The following is a 24,551-nucleotide window of genomic DNA, read 5'->3' as shown; positions in this document are numbered from 1 at the left end:
AAGACCTACATTTCATATCTCGTCTAGGGCCTCACATAGTCCTGAGCCGGCCATGTATATGCATTGAAGTTTTTACGTGGTATATGTTGATTTTTCTTACTTGTTATTATCCCTCCCATCCAATATAAATATCATTCGAGCTTTAAAAATAGGTTCTCATTCTGTTGAATTCGTTTGTTCGAATTTCGTTGGTATATGTTTAATTTCAATTATACATTTCATCAAAAGTATATTCAAACTTTGCTTTAATTTCATAAAGTTCATAAAAACCTCAAGTCTAATTAACTGTCTTTTATAATCGTAAAATGTCAATTTTATTGCATAAAAAATGAAATTACTGATGCATTTATTAAAATGTTCGAGTCATCATCAAAGTTACATTATTATTTTATTTTTTCACAGAATCAAAGTTACATTTAAACACGGGGATTAACATTAAAAGTTTTAAGTTGATAAAAAAAAAACATTAAAAGTTTTAAAAGTTTCGATAATGTGTCTAAAAGATTATGCATGTTCATTTGGCGCAATAAAATTAATTAAAGGATGTTGCTAGCTAGGTTCGGTGGCAGCCGGAGGTCAAAATCCTTGTGTCGGTTTGTTCCTTGACCACAAGTCTCACAGGAGAAGCAAATTAGCAGATTGACTGTCTCTAAATCAAGAAATTAAACCTTTGGAACTTAGTTTGGTCCTAATAATCACAAATTGTCTTTCTATGTGGTAGAGAGAATAAAGCAATCAGAATGTGTAGTAAATTGTCCGTCAATAATAAATTGATTTGAAGTTTAATAGTTATAAATTTCATAATAGAATGAATATGATAAAATAAATTAAGGGATAAAGATCAAATTTAAGTTTAGCGTTTTAAGAGAATTACATATGTAGCCTTAACATACGAAATAGTGAAAATCTAATCCCAACGTTTGCAAGCAAGATCAATTTTAGTTTTACGTTATCGAAAATTAGAAAAAACCGATTTGACTGTTATTTAACTTGTCACTTCAGACATTCGAAACATCAATTATGTCTAAGATTTTTAATGTGTTACTAAAACAATTATAAAAAATACCTTAAAATGTTAATAACCAAGTCTGTTACATATAAGTTAATCTTAATTTTTTTTCAAACTGTCTAAAATATGTATTTTTTTATTAATATAATTGTAAGTAACCAATAAGAAAAAAATATACGTAACTGTTTCAGTTTATCGACAAACCTGTTTATAAGGTTTGATGTGACAGTTAAATAATAGTCAAACTAATCTTTTCAGACTTTCAGTAACGCATGACTAAAATTGATTTTGCTTGAAAATGTTAGGGTTGAATTTGGATCATTTTATACGTTAGGACTAAATCTGCATCTCCCTTAAAATGTTAGGGTTAAATTTGGCCCTTATATCCTAAATTAATAACCATAAAACTTAAATTTTCAAAGGACTGGGATTGAGGTTCTAATATCTAAGAAGAGAAGGGAGCATGTTATGCATTTTTTATTTTAAAAAAATAATTATAAAAGCCTAATTTAATTCAGATTCATGTAGAGAGAGAAGAAGGCGTGTTAGGAATTTTCTATTTAAAAAAAAAAAAAAAACTTAACAGGTTCAGGTTCATTATTTATTAGAATTAAATTTTGAAGGATTCTATGTTTAGAGAGCCAAGTCAAGACAATTAGAAGGATTTGCTCCTCTTTCTATAGTATCAACTTCTGCCATGTTTACAGAGAGCAGAATCGGGTGGCAGATCGGCTTGCTACAGAAGGTCATGAGAGGGCTTTGGGCGTCTCAATTTTCTCGTCTCCCCCTGATTTCCTTTTGTCTTTGCTTTCGGAAGATAATGTGGGAGTTAGCTTTCCTAGGCTAATCCCGGGCTAACTTGTTGTGGTGTTTTGTTTTTTCCTTCTTTTCCCTACAAAAAAAAAAAAAAATTTGAGGCCTCAAAATTTATGAGGCCATAGGCTCCGATCTAGGGAAACTCCCCCTGGAGCTGATCCTGCGATAGAGGGAAAAAAGAACGATGATTGTAGTTAGAGAGAGAAAGTGTTTCAGTTGAAATAGTATACGGAAATTAGGGCATGTGTTTGGGAATCTGTAGCTTTTTCATTTGGGTGGGAAACTCATTTAAGGGCATTTTAGTAATTGCAGCATTAGTGGGTCCCACTTTTTTAAATGGGTGAGATAAAAATCGTTGACGTGCTGAGAGCATCTCCAATGGTTAAACCATACAACTAGTTAATAGATATGCCACATCATTTTTGTGAGCCCCACTTAATAAACTTTATTCTATCATACTATCTTTTTCCAATGGTTAAATACTAGAACCACTCAATCACATGGACCCACTATTAAATCACATTTTTTTATTATTTTTTATACTACTAAACTAAATAATTAATTTTCTCATAAAATGATATATATTACCTAACAAAATAATTTTTATATAACAATAATTTTTTATATAAATTACAATAATTTTTTTATATAAATTACCGTGACAGAAGGTTTTTCTTTGTAATTAATTAGGGTAGTAATTAAAATAATATTTTATATATTTTTTAAAAAATAAAGTATTTTTTTCTCTGAAAGATGGGACGTGAAGGCAGTCCGGACATCCCAACTAGGTTGGCACCTCCGGCTCAGCCAACAACCCGGATATTATTAATAAAGGAAAAAAGAATAGAGGATACAAAGGAGTCAAGCATAAAGAAAGAGCAAAAGAAAAGAGAAAACAGAAATTACATAAATCGGATGTGTGCAACATTCCACAAATCATCAAACAGAAATGCCTGGCAGAAGTGTGGAGCAGAGTCCCACCAATGATTGTCAGCTGCCGATAGCCCGTAGCCTACAAGCCGATCAACCGCCTGATTACCCTCTCTATAGATGTGAGTAACCGTCCAGTTCATATCATTAAGCCTGGCTAGGCAGTTCAGCCACTCTCTTCTAATTTTCCACGGTACCTCGCTCACCCTGTTTCGAAGCAGATGCACTTCATAGCTGGAGTCCGACTCTATCCAAAGGCACCTCCAATTTCTATCCCACGCCACCTCAACTGCATAAATAATTGCCTTCATTTCCGCCACATGCGCTTGTGAGTCCTGGATAGGAAATGCATAACTCCCAGTAGCACTCTATAATTCTGAAACACTCCTCCTGCACCAGCATTACCATTGCGGTCTGCTGCACCGTCCGTATTTACTTTGATCCACCCACGCGGAGGTGCAACCCACCTCACAATCACATAGTCCGATTCAGGTGGAGGCCGTACACGATCTGTAGCCAGTCCGTCGAACTCAATAATAAAGTGCAGCAGTCGATATTTCAGAATTTGGATTGAAGGCAGCTCGCATTCAAAAATACCTCGGTTACGAATGAACCAAATGAACCAACAGCAAGTGACCACAGAGTACCACCATCGCTTTCTTCTGCTTTTTCTAACACGGATCGCGCAGATAGCCTCAAAAAAACCAGCGAAATCAAGTGAAAAGCTACAGCTCACCTCATTTAGATCAAAGACTAGTTTCCACAACTCCTTTGCAACCTTGCATTTTGCGAAAAAGTGGCCAATAGTCTCACCATCCTCTTTACACAACTCACATCTCTGCACAAAAGTGATTCCTCGGGTTGAATGACGGACTGGACTGCAATTCTTCCATGCAAGATTTTCCAGCAGACAGCCGCTCGGCTAGGAGGAATGGAGGGGTTCCATATCAGCTTGCTCCAGCCAACAGCATTCCCTTGATGCTTCACAGCATAAAAATCCCTCACTGTCAATTTCCCCGAGGGTGTCGATTGCCAGATACAACAATCACGGTCATCAATGGCCTATGTACCACGAATTGCATCCTGAACGTGACTCGGTAGAAAATCCAGGTTAGCCCAATTCCCGTTAATTCGGAGTTCATGTAAAGGCCTGAACATTTTTGCTTGAGATTTTCGTGGAATGTTAATCTGGTCTGCAATCACAGGGACAATCCACCTGTCGGTCTAAAAATTTAAGCTAGACCCTTCTCCGAACCACCAAATTGTCTTAGTTCTTACCTGGTCATAAATAGCCTTCATAGAGGACCAAATAGATGAATTTGATATAAACCGTTTCGGTAAACCAGAAGATTCAAGGAATCGAAGGCGCAGTAGGGAGGCGACAAAGCTCCTGCCCTGTAAAATCTCCCAGCACAGCTTGGCGATCAGCGCCATATTGAAGATTTTGAAATCTTTGATTCCAAGTCCCCCGTGCACAAGGTGCTGACAGCAGGTTTTCCATGGCACGGTGATGAATTTCCTGTTGTCTCTATCCCCAGTCCAAAGGAAGTTCCGTACCGCCCTGTTAATTTTAGCTATGAGAGTTGCAGGCCATTTATACACTAGAAACGAGTGCACCAGAGCTCCAGTCAGTGACGCTTTAATGAAGGTAAGACGTCCCGCGAAGGAGAGAGATTTTCCATGCCAAATACTGAACTTGCTAAGGAACTTGTCAAGAAGCGGTTGTAAAAAGCGAGACCTAGGCATTCCTTGAAACAACGGGACACCGAGGTAGATCAAAGGCAGCGAAGCAATTTTAATCTCTAAGATGTCCGATAGCCGAAAAAAATTTAAAAAAATAAAGTATAATAATTAAAAAAAATTAAAAAAGGACATTATCGTTGGAGAGGGCTGGAGAACCCTCTCCAATAGCAATGGTATTAAATAAGTTAAAAAAAATGTATTGCTCAACTTTTGCTGCCATTTAGCAGCAAAAGTTGAGCTATCAACCGGTTGATGCAGATCAACCGGTTGATAGTTTTAGGTTGGTATCATACTCTCTCCAATGAGAGAGTATGATACAATGGGGTATATTGAGTGGTTCAATATACCCCATTGTGGATGTTCTGAGTTGACTTGCATTCATTGGTCATTTTTTCAAGCTATACACCATAATGTGAGGTCACCTTTAAGATTATATATTTTAGTGTGAAAAAATGAAGGTTGTACACCACGTATATAATTTACTTCATGCGTGAGTAATAAATTTTGAATGTCCAGTTGGAAGATTGATGAGTGTTGATTATTGGTGTCAAGGTTGTAAAAAACATTAGGCGCTAGTCAAGATGACAGAGCTCTCGATGATTAATCGAGAATTAGTCGAAGATTAATCAGATTTGTATTTTTGTATTTTTTTTATTTGTTAATCAACAAATTTTTATATAAATTCAATTAAAATATATATTATACTATCTAAAAATGATAATATAAAATAATTTAATAAACACGTATATTTGTAACATATATTTTTAAAAATGTATAAACGTCAACATTTCAAAACCAATATTATTAAAACAACTCAAACCAATAAAATATGAAGTTAACAAGTAATATAATTCAGTAAAAGTTATGAAACAATATCCTTAAAGTCTTAAACCATATCATAAAAACAAGTAGAAAATGTAATTAAACCAAAATATCCGAAAATAATAAATATAATTCACGAATAACCATGCGACAATGCTTAAAAGTGAATTATAATAAAGCAAAAAAAACTAATAAGCACCTTTGTTCATCGTCGCTTAGGCAGATCCCATGCGGCTAAAAATCACCTAGAGGCCAAAAAAATCATGAGGGACTAATCATAGAGAATCAGGATGGATTCTCGATTTCAAGAGCCTAGACGGGGTCTACACGGTCCAAACGGTCTTGTTTTTTTAACACCGGCTGGTGCAGGTTGAGTGGTATTGAATAAATGGGGTGTCATGTGGCCTAATTCCCTAGAGTCCAATATCCACTCACGGGACAGTTTTGCTAGATAATGAGAAGATATCAATCTAGAGAAATGACCGTCTAATTCTTCATCTGTCTCTAACCCCTTGCAATATTGCATTTGCAGTTGAGGCATAAGCTTTTCCAATTCATCCAATTGTTATGGAGTAAACATCAGTCCTACATTGTCTACTTTGCTGCTTTTGTGTAGTAGTTGCGAGTTTGGGTAAAGGTTGGTTATATCGATGATTGGGGTTCCATTTTGAATTGGTTGTGAAGTTTGAAGGTTTAGTTTTATTGATTCTAGGATTGTCTTTTGTGTTTAGAATGCCATTTTGGGTATCCTACCATTATCCAACATATATCTCAATTATGATGTTTTCTCCCACATATTGCACAAACTTGTATTTATCAGGGTGACTCTTATTGTACATAATTAAGAAATCAATATCATTTTTCGAAAGATTTGACACTTCTCTTTGAGCTTCTTCCTGTTGAAAAGATGTAGAGGCAGTCTCAATTGTAGGGAGAGAACTTAACATAAGTACTTGGATTCTTTGTGCATTATAGGCATCATTCAGGCCATTCAGTAATTGAAATAGCCTTGCCCACTCTTGTTGAATATCTATTGCAAATAAAAGACTTTATACGTCATATGTTGGTTTAGACACAACATGCATTAAATTCATAAAATCAAACTATTCCCATAGAGGTCTCATTATAGTATAATACTTATTCACACTCATATTATTCTGTTTTCCCTCAAGTAATTCCTTATTCAATTTATATTTTTCTAGATCCATTTGTAAGGGAAAAAATGCCTTTTCTAAGTTGATACAGATTAATGTCGAAGTAGAGGGTTTTGATTTTAAACCCACTAAGAGTTTCTTTTCTTCCTAAACTAGAAGGAGTTGATCCAAAGGTTTCATTGACTAAATCTGTAGGAATGGTGAAATCCCAATTGTTGAAGGTGTTTAAACCTTAACAAAACTTCAAAGAGAAGATAATAGGTTTTGATCAATAAAATTTGTTGTGATTAGAAAGAAAGAGATGAATTTATAACATCTCAAGACTTAAATGGAAAATTATAAAAAGGGCAAATGCATACAATTAAAGATATAAACTTAAAGGGGTAAAATGGGGTTAAGTTAAGAAAGGTTCATGGCAAAACAGTGAATAGTGCAATGCACGCAGGTATGTCAGGTTTGTCTCCTTACTGAGCAAGTAAGCCACGTTCCCTTAGGGAGCACATCAATCTTGTCTCCTTGGTGAGCAAGTAACGAAAGGGTCACCGAAGACAAGATGAGGCTGAAGTCACTCCGGATTGAACCGAATAGATGACTTTTAGGAAGATTGTAACAATGACCCTGAGGAGTAGCCGAACATAGGTATGTTGTGTTACAACTTTTCAACTTGGCTGCCGAAGAGATGTCCTCATCATAAGTTAACCCAAATCTCTCTAGCATATGTCATAAACCTTATAGATTTTTTATGGTAGAAAAAACATTATAAGTGAACCATGATATTACCATATTATTACAGGTATCCCAGATCTCAGTTTTAGTTTCATCATGAGTGGATCGCTTTATGTCTCATGTAAGAAATCCATATTTGTGTTTGGACGAGAGATTAATTTCAATCGTTCTTCTTCAAGCTTTATAGTCGGAAGATCCTTGCAATTTATCGACTTGAATCGAATTAGCACTATCAAAAGGGTGAAGAAAAGAGGAATTGGACATCTCTTGGTGATCTTGACATTCGCCATTGGAGCTCAACAAAGAAGAATAAAGATAAAAGAGAAGAATGATAAAAAAATTGTGAAGAAAAGAATGATACATCAGAAAATTGGAAAGTACTCGAATTCAACAACTAGAATGTCACCATTACACTCTTATTCCTCTTTACAACAGGTTATGAATCGATAATGCAAAGGAATATGGGAGGAAATGAAGAAAAGTGTGAGATGTTATTCCTTATTCCTTTTTACAATAGGTTATGAATCGATAATGCAAAGGAATATGAGAGAAAATGAAAGAAAGTGTGAGTTGTTATTTCTTATTCTCTCTTTTACCCCAAAAAAAAAAAGTATGAACCTATTTGAAGAGTAAAGAAAAGGACTAATATTACAACTTTCCTTACAAATATATATAATAACCAAAAAGTAACGATAATAACAATAAAGTTCATAAAATATGTAAAATAGATTACATGATCCCTTGATAATGATAGTTTTCCTAAAAGAATGCTTTTTCTAAGGATATAGAAGAAGAAAAAAGGTAAAAAAATCCTATTGTAATGCTATATTTAACTATTCTAAGGGATCACCGTGGTTTGTTTCTTTGGGGATATTCGTGCACTAAAATTAGCAAGGTTGATCCTTTGATTGCGGAAGCTCTAACTTTGAAGGAGGTTCTGTCTTGGTTAATCTTTAAGCAATGTTCAAATGTTTTGATTGAGTCGGATTCTAAGCTTGTGGTGGCAAGGCCGTTCCTGACCTTTTAGAGGCCCGGGGCGAGATGATAAATTTGGGCCCCATATATACATTTTACTCCTCTTCTTTTTTAAGTTGGAGGCTGAATGATTTTTTTATTATAAGGAATAAGGTACTAATTTAGTCATATGGTTATTAGGAGATAGTAATTAGCATTCATACACAAAATAGTGCAATTTTAAGCTTCACGTTTATCAATTGGTACATTTTCAAGCTTAATTGACGAAAATGCGGTCTTTTATGTGTAATTTCTTATTCTATCCTCACTCCAACCTCCACCGATCTAGTCACTCAATATGGAAAAAACTCATTTTTAATGTTAATGGAAAAAATTTATTTTTAATCAACTAGGTTTGAAATTGCACCAACTCGTAAACTTTATGTTTAAGATTGCAATATTTTTTATACGGAAGCTAAATTAGTAGTGCAATAGTAATGAGTATACTAACTAGAATTATTTGTTTACTAAAATAACAAGTATATGTGTCATGTAAAATTGCAATAAGTAAATAAATATATTATTTTTCATAGTGATAAACTAAGGTGAGGGGGGAAAAATATTTGAAAGTAATTAAAAAACGGGAAGAAAGAGGTTCAAACCATCAACCTCAATAAATGGAAAAAAAAATATATATATTTGATAGTGATAAAATAAGGTGGGTGAGGAAAACAATATTTGAAAGTAATTAAAAAATGAGAAGGAGGAGGCTCGAACCCTCAAAACCTCAAGTTAAAATAAAATCACTAGGAAACTCCTCCTACCAACTGAACCAATTAATTCTAATGCTATATATTCATCTCTATATTTATATATACACTATAAAAATATTTTATAAAAACACTATAAAAATATTTTTTGGGCCCCTTATCGTTATGGGCCCTGGGCGGGCGCCCCTCGTTTCATAGCCCAGGGCCGGCCCTGTGTGGTGGATGCTTTGTCGAGTGATGAGGAGGTGTTTTCGGAGTTCGAGTTAGTGATTTCACATTGTAGGCTATTGTTTCAACAGATTCCTGTTGCTAGTCTTTCTTTCATTTTTAGGCAAGCGAATTGTGTCGCTCATGCTTTGGCACGGGGGTCACGTTCATATGCTAGCCACATTCTTTTGTTCTTGCTCCGGATTTTATTCGGCCTTTATTGCGGTCTGATTTTTTTGGTTCTGATCCTTAATAAAGCTTTTTCTTTGATTCAAAAAAAAAACTATGTCCGATGATGTATGAAATCCACGCTTAAAACATTGATTTAAAATGTTAAAAACTTGGTGATTTAATCACTACAAATGCCAAATATTAGTTGTCAGGTTTGCCTTTTGACACTAATGTAAAATGTTAAATTTGACATCTACTCTTTATATTAAATAATATATAATTGGATCATAAGATCTTTTATATTTGAAAGAAATAACATATTAAAATAGTTTTAAAGTTTTTGAAAAAATATCAGTTTAATCCCAACATATAAAATAGTTTCATTTAGTCTCAATGTTTCTGAAATTGTGCAATTATAGTCCCGAATAATGAAATTTGGCACAAATATTAATACGTCACTTTCCGTTACTCAATACTATAATTATACAATTTTATAAATATTAAACTAAAATGATAAACATTAAATTAAAATGATGTTATTTTATAAAATTATTTTTGATATCGTATCAATTTTTGAAATCGGTATTATAGATCTGCTTTAAGTTGGGGAAAGAAAAATTAGCCGACATACATTGAAGAAAGTTTTCTAAAAAAAATCCAAAAATATGACCAAAGTCTTAAGTTGGAATATTTTTATTTTTATTTTCTTCGTTTTATGGTGAAACTATAACTAAATTCTTACTCTATTTATAGGTGTCGATTTATTGAAGGATGATTCCATTCTTTCCCTGTTCCCTTGTTTAATTTGGTGAATAAAATCTCAAATAATACAAGTGTAATATGATACGTGGAATAAATATATTGGATACTATTCTAACACGTTGGTTGGCTGCAAGTATTTTCCATGTTTGGAAGTGTGTCCTATTAATTGGGATAAGGTATAAAAATATTTTTAACATTTATATTTAGGAGTATAATTTTATCTTTAATATTGCAGTCAAGAACAATTTTACTCTCAATTTGAGAAATTATTTATCAAATTATCTTCTCAATTTCATATGCACTGATTAGTACCATATCACAAACAATTAAATCTGAAAAAATATAATGTATTTTGTAAGAGTTAGACAAAAAAAAAAAATTCAAATATTTCACTGAATTTTAAAAATATTGATCTCAAATTATATTATTAATCACAAAAAAATATGATTTTTTTAAAAAAAATCAACTTACGTACCATTAGTGAAAAATAAGGAACAAAATATATGTGTTTTATAATAATGTCTGAAACTGACTAATTTGTCAATGTTAGGGATAAAATTACTATTAATTGTTAATATTGTGGGTAAAATTGCATCATTTTAGATGTTAAGGGTAAACATACCCATATCTATAAACGTTTGGTATTTTTACACTTTATCCCTATTTCATTTTATTTCTTTGCTTCCTTCTTGTGAGTATTGGACAAAATATATATCCATCATGTCCATAAAAAAAATATAGTAGTATAACTTAATATGACTAAAAAGAATATAGTAGTACAACTTAATTATTTGTCTTCAAAATCAAATTTAATCAATTTTGAATTAAATTAATTCTAATATTATTCAGGTGGTGGCAAATTAATACTGCTACAAAGTGTATCAGAATTAGTTAATCTTGATTTAGGAAGTGTTTGGTGGCTACTTTTCATGCCCCTGTTTTTCTTTTTATTTCAAAAATAAGATTTTTAGGTGTTTGGTTAGTGAATTTTTGTATGTCTTTTACGCCTGAAAAGCAGTCTGTTACAAAAGAATGGAATCTCTGCTTTTTTTTAAAATAGTTTTTTTCAAACAGCAAACCGTAAGTAAAACAAACATAATCTTATATTTAAATTTCTCCATCAAAATAATGTGGTTAGATTGTGATAATGAAGACATGGTAAAACTAAATTATTACCTAATTTTTAGTTTTTTGTTATATAATTTTTTTATAAAAATTCGTATGACTTTATTAGATTATAAAAGGATGTTGTTAAACCTAGCCCCAAATTCCCACCTCCAGCCCCATGAAAGGACGAAAATGCCCTTTCATGGGTTATGGGGTGAAAAAACTTTTTTTTTGCCTTTCTGCCACGCGGGGGTGTGGCTATCACGCCTCACCGCGTGGTCGGACGTGATAGCCACACGCCTCACCATGTGGTCGGGCGTGAAAGACACACGCCCGACCAATGGAAAGGCGTGTGGCTATCACGCCCGACCACATGGTGAGGCGTGATAGGCACACGCCCGACCACGCGGTGAGGCGTGATAGTCACACGTCCGCGTGGTGGAATGACAAAAAAAATCGACCATTTAACCCGTAAATAGGCCTTTAAATCCGTAACTACACAATTGTACTTAAAACCTATAAATACCATAAAATCAGTAACAATAATATAAGTTCATGAATAAATATTATTAATTACAACACATAAAACTAATATAATCTAGTCCAAGCCACTCTCCTTTCAGCGTATAGATTGTCGAAGTGACGAACACTCGGATCACGAATGTACGCCATTGGGTGGCAATGGGAGGCACTGGAAATCCAAGTCTTAAATAAAAACGTATGTAGTGATGATAACTCCCCAAATGACAAATCACAATCTCTCGCTCTGGTGGTCTTCCATCATCCGAACGCATCGGCAGTATAGTGCAACATCCTAACTGTGATGTAGTAAAAAGGAATATTACTGCATTCAATACAGATGCAGTAGAATATAAGTCATCCGGACTCACCATCCAGTGGGACTCACCACAACCCGCTCCTGCCCATCTAATACGCGTGAGGGCAGCATCGAATCCGTTCCAGAACACTGGCGCATACAGATCACGGTGTGCCCGCATCTCATTCTCTATTAGCACTCTCATCAGCTTCCACTCCTCCTGGTTATAGGTGATGGCATCGGCTAATACACGAAATCCACAGATACCATCTGCTACAACATTATGGTATCCAATAATAAATGGTACGATAAGCCCTTGAACCCGATGTAGATGGTGGTAACCGGCGATATCCGCATCAAATCCGGCTAAAAATATTAATATATGAAATTTGTGAGCGATAATATATTTACTTTAACTTCAACATATATATTACTAAAATAAAATATACCCGACATCTCGTTGTTATGCACAGATGAGGATGGGGATCGGCCTCGACTACGACTATTCCTCGAAGGAGAGGACCGTGCATGACTGTACTCCCATGCACTCAGATTCCGCTTCGTTGATGAATTCCCCTTTGGTCTACCCCTAACAGTGTCTTTGACCTCAGGTTCTTTAAAGCCACTTTGATCCGGGTTTATCTGATCATGAATCATCATTGATATGCTACGCACCATTGAAGGATCTAATTTTTCAACCTTTTCCACAAGAGAGTGAAAAAACCGGTGATCCTCAGACCCGTCAGCATATTCGGGAGCAGTAACTGGTATGTCACTCAAACCTTCAAACGCAAGAGATCTCCAAAAAGGATGGATGCGGTCAGCACGGACCGATGTGTCCGTGTCAATATACGTTTTAAGCTCACATGCACACGGAATGCCATGAGTCATGGGCAACACGCATCCGCATTCACTTACCATATCCATACTCAATCCGTGCATACGCTTGAGCTCATCATTCAGTACACGCAAGCAGTAATGTGAAACGTGTAACTCGAGATACTGGAAAGGTTCTTTACAGTGAGCCACCGCAGATCTTCTTCTCGAGTCCTCGAGTGAGTATCTGATTATATAGAGTAAAGGATTACAAAACCAATATATTACAATTTAAAAGATTAAATTAAATAACAGAATAAATGTCTTACTTGATCGCATCGATCTGAGCCTCAATGTCCTTGTGCACCTTCGTCCACACTGTATCGAGTGCACCAGTAGATGAATTCAACCACTGTTTCAACTGTGCATGTGAACTCTCCACTCGGCAGGTTGTGGTGTTTCCTAAGTGCAACACCTTGTTCGTCCATGCTCGACAGAACTTCTCTTTATGCACTAGCCATGTGGTCTCCACGTACTCTATCACAAGAGGTCAATTGGCAGTAGTATTCTTCATGGCTACCACTGCCGCCTCATATTCGGCTATCGTCGGGGCTTTAATTATACTTTTCCATTTGGAATTCTTAAAAATTTCACCAAAAACCTTCAAGCCACACAACTTGCCAACTCTATCCTCCACATCTTTATTAATATGCCATGTGCACAATAAATGATGACTATGAGGAAATACCTCATGAACCGGTCTCATCAGTCCTAACTCCCGGTCCGTAGCAATGGATGTCGGATGCACATCAGGTTGGAGCAAAAGCTTCAATTTTTATAACACCCACATATAACTTCCCCCAGTTTCATCCTTCATGATTGCATATGCGATCAAGAAGTTTTTGTTTGAAGGCGTCATTCCAATGATCTCAGAGAATGGCATCTTATACTTGTTTGTTTTATATGTTGAATCCATACCAACAAACAAGTAATAAGATCGGAACAGTGTGATCGATGTAGGATGTGCCATAAATAAGTGAGTCACAACATTGCTGCCCGGCACCACTTGCGTCCAATGTACGTAATCCTTATCTATAGCAAACCAATAAAACTGACCGATTACATCCCGACCCTTAAAGCTCTCAGTCCTGATTTTCTCCCTGTAGTTATAGACATGTCTTTGTGTCGGGCAATCCTCCGGATGTTTTTCTTTGATTGCAGCAAAAATAGCACAAGGCTTAGCTTGAGCTGCACTCATTTGACGAACAAGTTTTTTGGAACCCGGGCTTAGTCCGCTCATCTATCTGTAGCCCTGACGATATACAGCCAACTGATGACAGTGCTGTCCTTTGTCTCCAGCAATCTCATTCACCACCCAACCGCCTAATTCAGCGATTTCCAGAACCTTTATCTGGCATTTGCAACCACAGTACTTTGTTTTTGTATCCCTCCGTACTACTTCCTCCATATCCATATCCCCTTTCCTTCTATAATTCTTAATGCCACGAGCACATTTAACCAATATTCATTTTGACTTTCCCCCTGTCTTGTGCGACGCTATGGTTAACTCGAAGCCGATCCCAATTGCCGTCTATTTTGCCCAGTTAACAGCTTCATGATATGTTTCAAACGTTTGTTTGGGAAAAAACTGCGAACTGTAATTAATGCCGTTTCCGCCAAAATCTTCAAACGAAACCTCCTGCAAATGATAAATAACGAACATTACATTCCAACACGCGACATTTGTACAACGTTTCGATGTCTAAACCCGAAAAAATAGCCACAAATATGCCCGGACGTGTGAACATCATGCCCCACCATGTGGTGGGGCGTGTGAGCATCACGCCTCACCATGTGGTGGGGCGTGTGAACATCATGCCTCACCATATGGTGGGACGTATGCACATCATGTCCCACCACATGGTGGGGCGTATGAACATCACGCCTCACCATGTGGTGGGCGTGATGTTCAAACGCCCCACCACATGGTGAGGCGTGATGCTCACACGCCCGAGTCCGAACCAGCGATTTTTTTCCCAAAATATTGACAGAAATCAATGGAAGTTCAATCGGAAAAATACCTCGACTTTAGGGACAGCGTCATTCTCGTCTCTTCGCGGGGATAACGGATCGCTCTCCATCAAATGTATTGTCTTTGATTTCGGAATAAAATGTATTTGGGAGAGTTTGAGAGAGTTTGGGAGGGTTTGGAATTTTCAATTTTTGGCTAAAGAGCGGTTACGTCTTTTGTCGAGGCTGGAAGTGTGAAATTGGGGCTGGATATAGTAATCCACTTATAAAACCCAATAAGTACAACAAGAAAACAACGATAAAGAATCAAATCTTACAAGGTCTACAAAGAGACTAAAACGACTACTTAGAGCAAAAAAAGCTATAAAGGCATAAAAAAACACAAAACAACAATGAAACATATATTTTTCGTAAATCGAAATCTACAAAAAAGTAGATGCAATCCAAATTTCACCATTTAGGTCATTCCGAACATTTAGATTTGAGTCATTTCTTTCATTGCAACCACGTAGATTTATTGATCCATGGATAAAATAAACCGTTTTCGCTCTTGCTAAATCGAGAAAAAGTATAAACGGCAGAACAGTAGAAAATATATACAATTCAGACGGATCCGATAAAATATATGAACACAAACTAAAAAAACAATAATAAAAAATACAGAAACCTAACCCGATGAGAAGAGTTAATTAATGTTAAAAGTGAAAATATATAAATAAAAACATAAAATTTCACGGGTTTTTTATATATATTGAGAGCACACTAAAAGGTTATTATTAAAGTTGAGAAAAAAAAGTTGGATTCTTGCTTCTCCCCGAGTAAGCCAATCAAAACACACGGGTCGGAGATTGGACTTGTTATTAGAGATTGCGTTTCCCTTGCTAGAATCTGTAATGTGTCAGTTGTGGATTCGATCAAGCGATAGGCCAACTGTGTTGCCGATGCGCTAGCAAAAGCTTCTTTGTACGGGGTCAACCCGATAAATTGGGCATCAGCCCCTCGACTTGTGAGGGATCTTGCTGAAGCGGACCTTGGTTTGAATTAATATAATATCACTACAAGAAAACAAGGTATTTTTGAGAAAAAAAATAACGAGAATAATAAAACATTCTCGTTAAATACATAATCTTTATAATTTTAGTAAGAATAACCTATATATTTTAATATAAATAACAAAATAATTTATTTATTAAATTTTATTTTATTCTCATTAATATCTCTATTTTACTAATTTACTAAATCCCACTTTTTGTTATTCTCATTATATTATTTCTTTCTAAATAATTTTTCCCCAAACTATTTCACTTTACCGCCACCCATTCCCCCTAATTTTTCAGCTTCCCTCCATACTTTTAGGGTTCGCTCCATTCCTTTCAGCAAAACCTTAGACAAATTTAGTATTCTCAAATTCATTCCTTATTTTCGATTTCGCACATAGCGTCAAACCTCAATGCAGTTGAAATTCACGGCTTAGAACCTCTTACCGAATCACTACGCGCAAGTCTGCGACCTTGTATGTGTCGTTTGCGACTCTCCAACCACCCGCAATTAGTCTGCAACCTAGTCTCTGATGGTACCAAACCATTTTCCATCCACGCGCGACTTGCTTCAGTTCAATGGCTACTCTAATCAACGTTTTCCTGCGTCCATACCTAATTGTTTCAATTCTCTCCAATGTAAGTTTTGCTTTGCCTTCTAGATTATTCCTCTGTACCTATGGCATATCCCTTTCGGGTATATTCTGCAAATGCTTAGTTCTGTTAAGGGGTTTAATTGATTAGGGCATTTTAGATTTAAAGATTGGAAACAAGAGTGAGGTAGAAACTCTCTTCTCTCTTCTCTGCTTGCAACGGGATGGAGAACTGAAAGTACAATTTTTTACTTAGTTGTTCATTATCTCATTTGTAATATTGCTGATGTTTATAGTTTGTAATGCAGTTTGTGTTTGTTTCAACTGGGCTTGGACCTCCTTAAATATGTTAAGCACTTGTGAGTGAGTCAACTTTGTCTCTGTTTTTTGGTTTCTATTTTTGCTCATTCAATTCATTAAGTCACAGTGCTTTAACAAGGATGAATTAATAAAGCTCTTACATGTAAATGTGAAGCCATTTCGACAAGAACCAGCCATTTTGGGTTATTTCACTTAAGCATGAAGGACATTTGCCAATTGATTCCTGTTTTGCCATTTCTTTTTGTATATCAATATATTTGATTGAAGATTTGAACTTCGTTTTTGTGAGGGTTTGATAGACTCTAGCTTGGTTGAATTAGCCCAAGGTTGTGGTTGTGGTTGAATTAGCCCAAGGCTGTGGTTGGAAAATCACTGAAGTCTCTTGGTATTGCAGCCTGTGTAAAAACAACTGATATATCGATGGAAGTAGTTGGTTCTTATTGCAAATCTGTTGAAACCTTTTCACTAGATTCAGAAATTATCGAAACTAGTGTTGTTCTTTTGATTGCCCAAGGATGCCCTTCTCTTAATGTTTTGAAGTTACAAAGTATTAATGTTACATATGAGGCTTTGATGGCTATAGGAACTCGTTGTTTGTCATTGGAATTGTTGGCTCTATATAGTTTCCCGCAACTTACTGATAGGTTAGATATTCTGGCTGAGCTGAGCTATTGAAATATATGTCATGGGCTCTGAATTTCTCCTTACATTAATCTGCTTTTCACAAAGGCTAAAATATGGATGAACTTTAGTTTCTTTGTTTTCTTATCTCCTTGAGGATGTGCTATATCAAGGCAAGAATCTTTTGAGAGGAAGTTAGATATTCTGGCTGAGCTGAGCTATTGAAATATATGTCATGGGCTCTGAATTTCTCCTTACATTAATCTGCTTTTCACAAAGGCTAAAATATGGATGAACTTTAGTTTCCTTGTTTTCCTATCTCCTTGAGGACGTGCTATATCAAGGCAAGAATCTTTTGAGAGGAAGTGTGCTCGTTTTACATTACTGTTATCTTCTAATTTCGATTTTTCTTTATTTTGTATAAAATTTGAACTGTATTATATCATCTTAGGGCTTTCAAATAACTCTGGCAATTCATGATGATTAAAGTTTCTTCATTGTACTCTTCAGCTGTTTGTGTGCCATGGGGATGGGTGTAAGAAGTTGAAAAATCTTACTCTTAAGTGATTGCTACTTCCTTAGTGACAGGGGTTTAGAAGCAATTGCCACTAGTTGCAGACAACTGACCCATCTTGAAGTTAATGGTTACCACAAGATCAGAACTCTTGGACTTGAGGAGATTGGACAATTTTGGTTGTAATTTCTCTGTCTCTGTTTTTTTTTTTTTTTGCTTTGTTTGTTTGGAAGCCTTCTCCTTTTCACCCTTTCAATATCGAAAATTGTTCTATTGATTTATGTGTAGTTACCATCTTTAGACTGTTTGTTTGGCAGCCTTCTCCTGTTCGTGTGTTGTCCTGACTGAAACTTTTGACTGTTTGTAGGCACCTTACTGAGTTGGCTTTATTATACTGCCAAAGAATTAGAAATCATGATCTTCTAGAAATGGGAAAGGGCTGTAAGTTCTTGTAGTCTCTTCAACTGGTAGATTGTTCGAGTGTTGGTGATGATACTATTTGCAGCATAGCTAAAGGTTGTACGAATCTGAAGAAACTTCATGTTCGTCATAGTTATGAGGTTAACTCTCTACAAAGGTAACCAAACTCCCTCCACAATATCTGTCATTCTTTTTCATGAAAGGAGCTTGAGAGACAATAATCAAAACCACTCCTCCATCAAATGTCTACTGGATCTTCATTGACAAATATCACTCCAGCAAACAGTAGTAAGCTCAGAAATTCATCATCAAGGGGTCATGTTAGTAAAAGATCTAGCAGCAAAAAAGATGTGCAATTAAGCCTACCGCGTCAATTGATAGGTCTGCTCTAGATTTAGGAAAATGTCACAGTGGAAATACTCTTTCATTTGCAAAAAAAGAGAATGAAGGGTGACAGAAAGAGTAAGAATCTGCTTGTTATTGTTTTTTTATAAATTGCTTATGAATATTCGCTTGTGAAATCCACATGATTTCTCAATCTTATACTAAGTATATGTTAAATGAATTCATGGTTAATACAATTATTTATGCTCAAGGTTGAAAATAAAACTCTAATGGTTTATACTTCAGTGTTGAAAAAGCTCTTATTCCTTTTCTTTCCAATGATTTTTACATATTTACTTCCTATACACATATATAGTACAAGACATTTGATTCAGGGGAAGTTGTTTTTTGACATTAGGTTTTCAATTGTTCTAGGGTGATTCTAAAAATACATGAAAGATAGCAAGACTTTCAAATTGTTGTTTATGGCTAATGTTAAAATTTAAAAACTAAAAGTCATGGTTATTTCTTGATACAACTTGCATTGGTTTTCTTTGTCGTTCAGTGTGTGTGCTCTTTTTCGATAATGTTATTTTAGAGTATTCTCAAATCTTGTGTTGCGATTACTGCCGCCAATTACCACGCTATCTGATAGCCATGCAGAAGCAGGTGAAATTGACCGATAGCGTGTTGAAGAGCTTAATTATGTTATTTAGGTGCAGATTAGCAGTTTGCTGAATAGAATCTAGAATTTCAATTTTATATAGAAGAGCTTAATTATATTTGTGTTTCTTTTAAAATACTGTTCAATTTGTTGGAATTAATACATGATAGTTTGGATGGAGAATCAGAGGTCTTAATTGATCCTAATGGGCTGAATGAGGATGGAACTGTTTCACTTAGCAGGATTTCTAGGTAGTCCTTCCATTGGAGTATCTTCACTTTCAAGGTAGAAATTAAGCTAAATGTATGGTTTTCTCTACATATTAATTAACGAAATTTGACATGTTTGCTGCAGGTATAATTTATAGAGACTTGAAGCGAGAAAATATTTCAACATCTAAGGTATATTCTATTGATTGCTTATGAATGGATAAAATTGCACAATCCGCTACTTCAGAAACTTCTTTATTTTTTTGGGTTGAAATGTGCTTGTTCTAATTAAGCATGGGATTTTGAGTTTTGCTAACAAGGTATGGGTTTAATATTTCTTGCACAATGCATCTGTAAGTGTTATTGAAAAATGTTGCTCTTTGGTGCTCCGTTTTAACCCAAAGTTTGATTTTTTAAGTACAAAGCTTTTTTATTTGTCTGTTGTGTAATTTTGATACTCAAACATGGAGTTCGTCTGAAGAATTTGGTCCTCATATGTATTCTGTAGAATGGGTTTAGTGAACTTGAAAGCAGAGAAATATGAAGCTCTGCGTCTGTGCAAAGAACATATGTGATTCATAAAGCAAACAATTGATTAAAGGTACAATCTTACAGCAGCTAATGTCTCTTATGTCAACTCTCCAAAAAACATTGGTATTGCTGTACGGAGATTCGCAGAGGCAGAAAAGGCAGCTGATGCCAAATGAAATTGTAGTCATGGTAGGGATGTGGCTTTTTTCCTTTTCTAGTTTTTGAATGAAAAATATTCTTTGATTTTCCTCACAAAGAGCTTTTCACAAGTAACAACTCATGGAATTTGACTGCAAACCCGGTCTTTTTATTCTCCCAGATTTAAGCCTTTTCTATGAGATAAGCTCTATCTTTTTCTAAGATAGCAAAATGTTAATTCAATACTGACATCCAATTCTAGCCAGTTGCATTTTCCACATGTTTACACTTTACACTATATTTGGAATCTTTTACTTTTCTGACATATCCTTCATGTTAATTAGATTCATAGATTGTCAACGTGAAATTTGACCTTTCTTATGTGCACCTTCTGCAGGTACCTGAAGATATTCTGGTTAAGGGAGTGGTTGGATGTAGGCAGGTGAAGATATTCTTTTTTACTAACTCTGTGTTTGCAGAATTTGGATTAGCAGATCAAAATAAAAAGTTGGGTGATATTGCTGCTTCTCACTTGCTTAACTTATGGAGTGGTAAGGCTAGCAGTGGAGGCGCCTCTTGGGAACTCTCCTAACGAGGTAAGTTATATGAGATTTCTATAACCTTATTAATTTTCTGAAATTCATGTGGTTTCTTTCGTACCCATTGATCTGATGGATTTCATGGTTTTATTTGTGCGTTTATTACAAATTGATGACAATTAATGCTTTCATGTGGTTAGCAATCAGTCTTAGGAGTGTTAGAAATTTGTTGTTATGAAGATGGAACTGTGCCCTTTATGTTATGATTGGGAATGGCACAACAGTGTGAAATTTAATGAAATGATATATACTAGAGGTTGAAACAGGGGTTGAAGAAACAGAGGTTGAAACAGAGGTCGAAGAAAGCTGGAAGATTTTTCTCCCTCTTGGCCCTATGGTCTTTTAATTAGAACATGGAAGATTTTTGCCTCAGACACATTTTTCATTTTTTTTTGGTACTGCTAATTAGGTATATTAATTATAGGGCTTGCATTGTGTAGGTTGTTGTTTGTCCTACAGCGGTTAGAATGCTTGGCTATGCCATGTTTGTTGGAGTCAGGCATCCGGCTAGAGCTTTTATATAGGATGTTGATGCTGATTGTTTACCAATATGTAAATCCAAGCTATTCTATTGCTCATGTAATGCATTTTGTTTCTCCATGTTGTGGCTTTTTTCTCTTAGTGAATTGAAATGGAACTTTGTTTTATAATTTATTGTTGAATTGTATTCTTATAATTAATAAGCAAAATATTATTATATACCGTAAATATTTTTTTTTATCATGATAAAATCTTTAATGAGGGGTTTTTGAATCATTATAAAAGATTTAATGAGAAGATTTTTAATTATTATAAACAATTTAACGAGAAGAGTTTTTATTATTATAAAAAATTCTGATGAGGACAATTAATCTCATTATATATTGTGATAATGAGAAGATATTTTATTCTCATAATTACTTTTAGTAAGGGACCCCTGTAATGAAGGGAGTCATGAGAGTAATAATTTTCATTAAAAACCCTTTCATGAGAATATTTGGGCTTTTAATAATAATTTTTCTTCTCATTAAAAGCCTCTTTTTTTTGTAGTGTATGTTGCTGGTTTTGCTGTCAAAAAAAAAAATTTATTCTTTCAAACATAAAACACCCTTATAATAAATAATCTATATCAGAAATTTGAATTACTAAACTCTATTAAAAATTATAATACTAAAATATTATATTTTCGTTCCGACTTTCAAATTAGCAGTTACTAACTAAAACATAATTAATATTGTAGTATCTAAATTTATTGAATACAGTGATTTAATTTTTAATTTTTGGTTAAAGGCTATAACGAAATTAAAACTATAATTGTTTGAAATATTTATAAGTCATTATCAATTATTTTTAGTCAATACACAATATAATATTAATTTTTAACTCATATATAATATTTTCAAAAGTAACTTTTAGTTTAAATTGATAAAAAAAAATAAGAATAACAAAAAAAAATTATGTAAAACAAGAAAAATAATAGGCTCAATACATTATTTGTCTCTGAACTTTCAAAATGTTAAATGTTCATTCAACTCTTTGAACTTGCGTAAAATGTCATCAATCGATCACTCGGTTTTGTAAATTAAATGCGGAAGATGTATCTCACATATCTTAGAATATTATTATATAATTCAAAAATATATTAAAAAAGAAGTTATTACTTATTCAGCTATAAAACTTGTCTTTCCTAATATTAAAACCGTATATTGTTTTACTTCTTTTAAGACGCGTGCAATACATCTTCCATATTTAACTTATTTTTTTTTTTTTTGCATCCGAGTGATCAATTGATTTTAGAGGGCTAACTGAACATTTTATGCAAATTGAGAGAGCGATTAAGACACTTTGAAAGTTTAGGTCAATCAAGCGTTTTCGACAAATTGAGGGCAAATCAAAGTGTGATTTTAAAAGAAATAAAGCAGTAGAGAATATATGATTGGAGTAGAAAATAGTGGAAAGACTCAAAATGAATGATAAGGACAACTCAGAATGATCCTACTTGTATTTTCCTTAAATAGAAATACATTTTTTTAATAATATGATGAGTATGCATTTTGGAATCCTTTTGAAAGCTCAATCCTCCAACCACTACTACAACCTCTTCTATGTTGTATATCCTTTTTCTTTGTCTATAAAACCAAACCAAAACCTGAAAACAAACAAACAAACAAAACAAAACATTATTAACTAATTTGTTTCAATGTCAAGGGCCATGGAACCACTTATTGTAGGAAGAATTATAGGAGAAGTTGTAGATATTTTCTCTCCAACAGTCAAAATGACTGTTATTTATAACTCTAACAAGCAAGTTGCTAATGGCTGTGAGTTCATGCCTTCTTTTATTACAGCTAAACCTAGAGTTGAGGTTGGTGGTGCAGACATGAGAACTTGTTATACTCTTGTAAGTCTTATAATTACTTATTTTGCATTTTTAACATAATATATGCTAGTAATTATATACTGTCTTTTGTTTTGCTTTTGGCATATGGAAGATCATGACAGACCCAGATGCTCCAAGCCCCAGTGATCCCTACTTAAGAGAGCATCTCCATTGGTTTGTATTACTCAAACTTATCTTACCAAAATGTATTTTTAATTCTCTTGCAGTTTCTGATATATAGTTATTCCTGGCACAACTGATGTTTCCTTTGGTCAGTTTCTTTGTTTTTTTTAGACAGATAATGTCTAAATTTGTCCCAATTGTTTTTACTGTTATTTCACTGTCACATAAAACATTACAAACATTAATATATATAAAATATTTAGTGTTATATAAAATGATGTTTACTATAATGACAGTTAAATAACTGTGAAACTATTTGATTAAATCTTTCTTCTTGTAGAAGTAAAATTAGTCTTGTTTGGAAACGTCTTCCAAAAACCATATAAACAAATTTGTATCTTCATCATTTTCTTAACCCAGGACGTTGAGGTTGGTTGATTGATGAAATTAATTTGATTGAAAGCAGGAAAAGAAATTGTGAGCTATGAAATTCCAAAACCAGTAGTTGGTATCCATCGCTACGTGTTCATATTGTTTAAGCAGAAAGGAAGGCAAACGGTGAGGCCACCTGCGTCAAGAGAGTGTTTCAATACAAGGAGTTTCGCAGAGCACAATGGACTTGGACTGCCTGTCGCTGCTGTTTACTTCAATGCACAAAGGGAAACTGCCGCAAGAAGACGATGACAGACATCTCTCTCTCTTTTCACAAACAATAATAATCTTCATTTTGCTACCTTTGTTTGTTTTGTAATTAATAAGAAGAAGATAGTAATGTGGAACTTCTGACCTTTATCTATGTACTACTAGATAGGTAGAAAAGTAGTACATGCTTTCCTCTGCAACTACCTATATATATGGTTTTGGACCTCTATATATTGATCGTTAGCTACAATTTTTTATGTCATTTTTATTCTCAACCTATAAAGCTATATACGAACAACAAGAATTGAGAAATCGAAAAAGAAATACTTCATGTCTGAAATGTTAAACAAGAATACCAAGACAAATCATCATAGTTACTATATATACAACCTTCTCAAAAGCGACTTTTCTTTCCCTTTTTCTACCTTGGAATAAATCAAATAAAAGCTAACAGAATCATTAAGAGCATAAGTAGTTTACTCCTTTTCAATGCCACATATATAACAAAAAAAAAATACACTTATAATTAACAACTCATTATAACCCTCTCTTACTTTCTTTTTTTAGGACTCACTTATAATAAAACACTATATATTTACTCAAGTAATATATAATTAATAA

General features: G+C 34.4%; 2 protein-coding genes across 30 annotated transcripts; both read left to right on the top strand.

Annotated features, from left to right (window-relative positions):
• The first annotated feature begins 16,150 nt into the window (after nucleotides 1-16,150).
• Nucleotides 16,151-21,497, top strand: LOC136226015 (uncharacterized). 29 transcript variants are annotated; one of them, XM_066014282.1, is made up of 7 exons: nucleotides 16,151-16,511; nucleotides 16,774-16,824; nucleotides 17,990-18,100; nucleotides 18,289-19,580; nucleotides 19,684-19,730; nucleotides 20,154-20,258; nucleotides 20,605-21,497. In XM_066014282.1, exons 4-7 carry the CDS (start codon nucleotides 19,544-19,546, stop codon nucleotides 20,797-20,799), a joined length of 384 nt encoding a protein of 127 aa, XP_065870354.1. In that variant the 5' UTR covers nucleotides 16,151-16,511; nucleotides 16,774-16,824; nucleotides 17,990-18,100; nucleotides 18,289-19,543; the 3' UTR covers nucleotides 20,800-21,497. The 29 variants fall into 29 exon arrangements, 17 of the variants coding, with proteins under 17 accessions (XP_065870354.1, XP_065870399.1, XP_065870388.1 ...); XM_066014327.1 differs by having other exon boundaries at nucleotides 17,990-18,103; XM_066014316.1 differs by having other exon boundaries at nucleotides 17,990-18,803; nucleotides 19,500-19,580.
• A 1,488-nt stretch (nucleotides 21,498-22,985) lies between these two features.
• LOC136224622 (CEN-like protein 1) lies at nucleotides 22,986-24,089 on the top strand. The gene is made up of 4 exons (XM_066013038.1): nucleotides 22,986-23,186; nucleotides 23,278-23,371; nucleotides 23,407-23,436; nucleotides 23,755-24,089. Exons 1-4 carry the CDS (start codon nucleotides 22,986-22,988, stop codon nucleotides 23,970-23,972), a joined length of 543 nt encoding a protein of 180 aa, XP_065869110.1. The 3' UTR covers nucleotides 23,973-24,089.
• Nucleotides 24,090-24,551: the final 462 nt, after the last annotated feature.

The sequence above is a fragment of the Euphorbia lathyris genome, chromosome 1 (assembly GCF_963576675.1).
Source record: "Euphorbia lathyris chromosome 1, ddEupLath1.1, whole genome shotgun sequence".
Lineage (NCBI taxonomy): Eukaryota > Viridiplantae > Streptophyta > Magnoliopsida > Malpighiales > Euphorbiaceae > Euphorbia > Euphorbia lathyris.
Note: the sequence above shows the minus strand (reverse complement) of the source record. Positions and strands in the feature narration are given on the sequence as shown.

Coding starts and splice junctions, on each gene's coding strand:
- LOC136224622 (XM_066013038.1), top strand. CDS start 22,986: ATGTCAAGGGCCATGGAACCACTTATTGTAGGAAGAATTATAGGAGAA. Junction 23,187..23,277: donor TGAGAACTTGTTATACTCTT/GTAAGTCTTATA, acceptor GGCATATGGAAG/ATCATGACAGACCCAGATGC. Junction 23,437..23,754: donor CACAACTGATGTTTCCTTTG/GTCAGTTTCTTT, acceptor GATTGAAAGCAG/GAAAAGAAATTGTGAGCTAT.
- LOC136226015 (XM_066014347.1), top strand. CDS start 19,544: ATGAGGATGGAACTGTTTCACTTAGCAGGATTTCTAG. Junction 19,731..20,153: donor AAAATATTTCAACATCTAAG/GTATATTCTATT, acceptor ACAATCTTACAG/CAGCTAATGTCTCTTATGTC. Junction 20,259..20,604: donor CAAATGAAATTGTAGTCATG/GTAGGGATGTGG, acceptor CACCTTCTGCAG/GTACCTGAAGATATTCTGGT.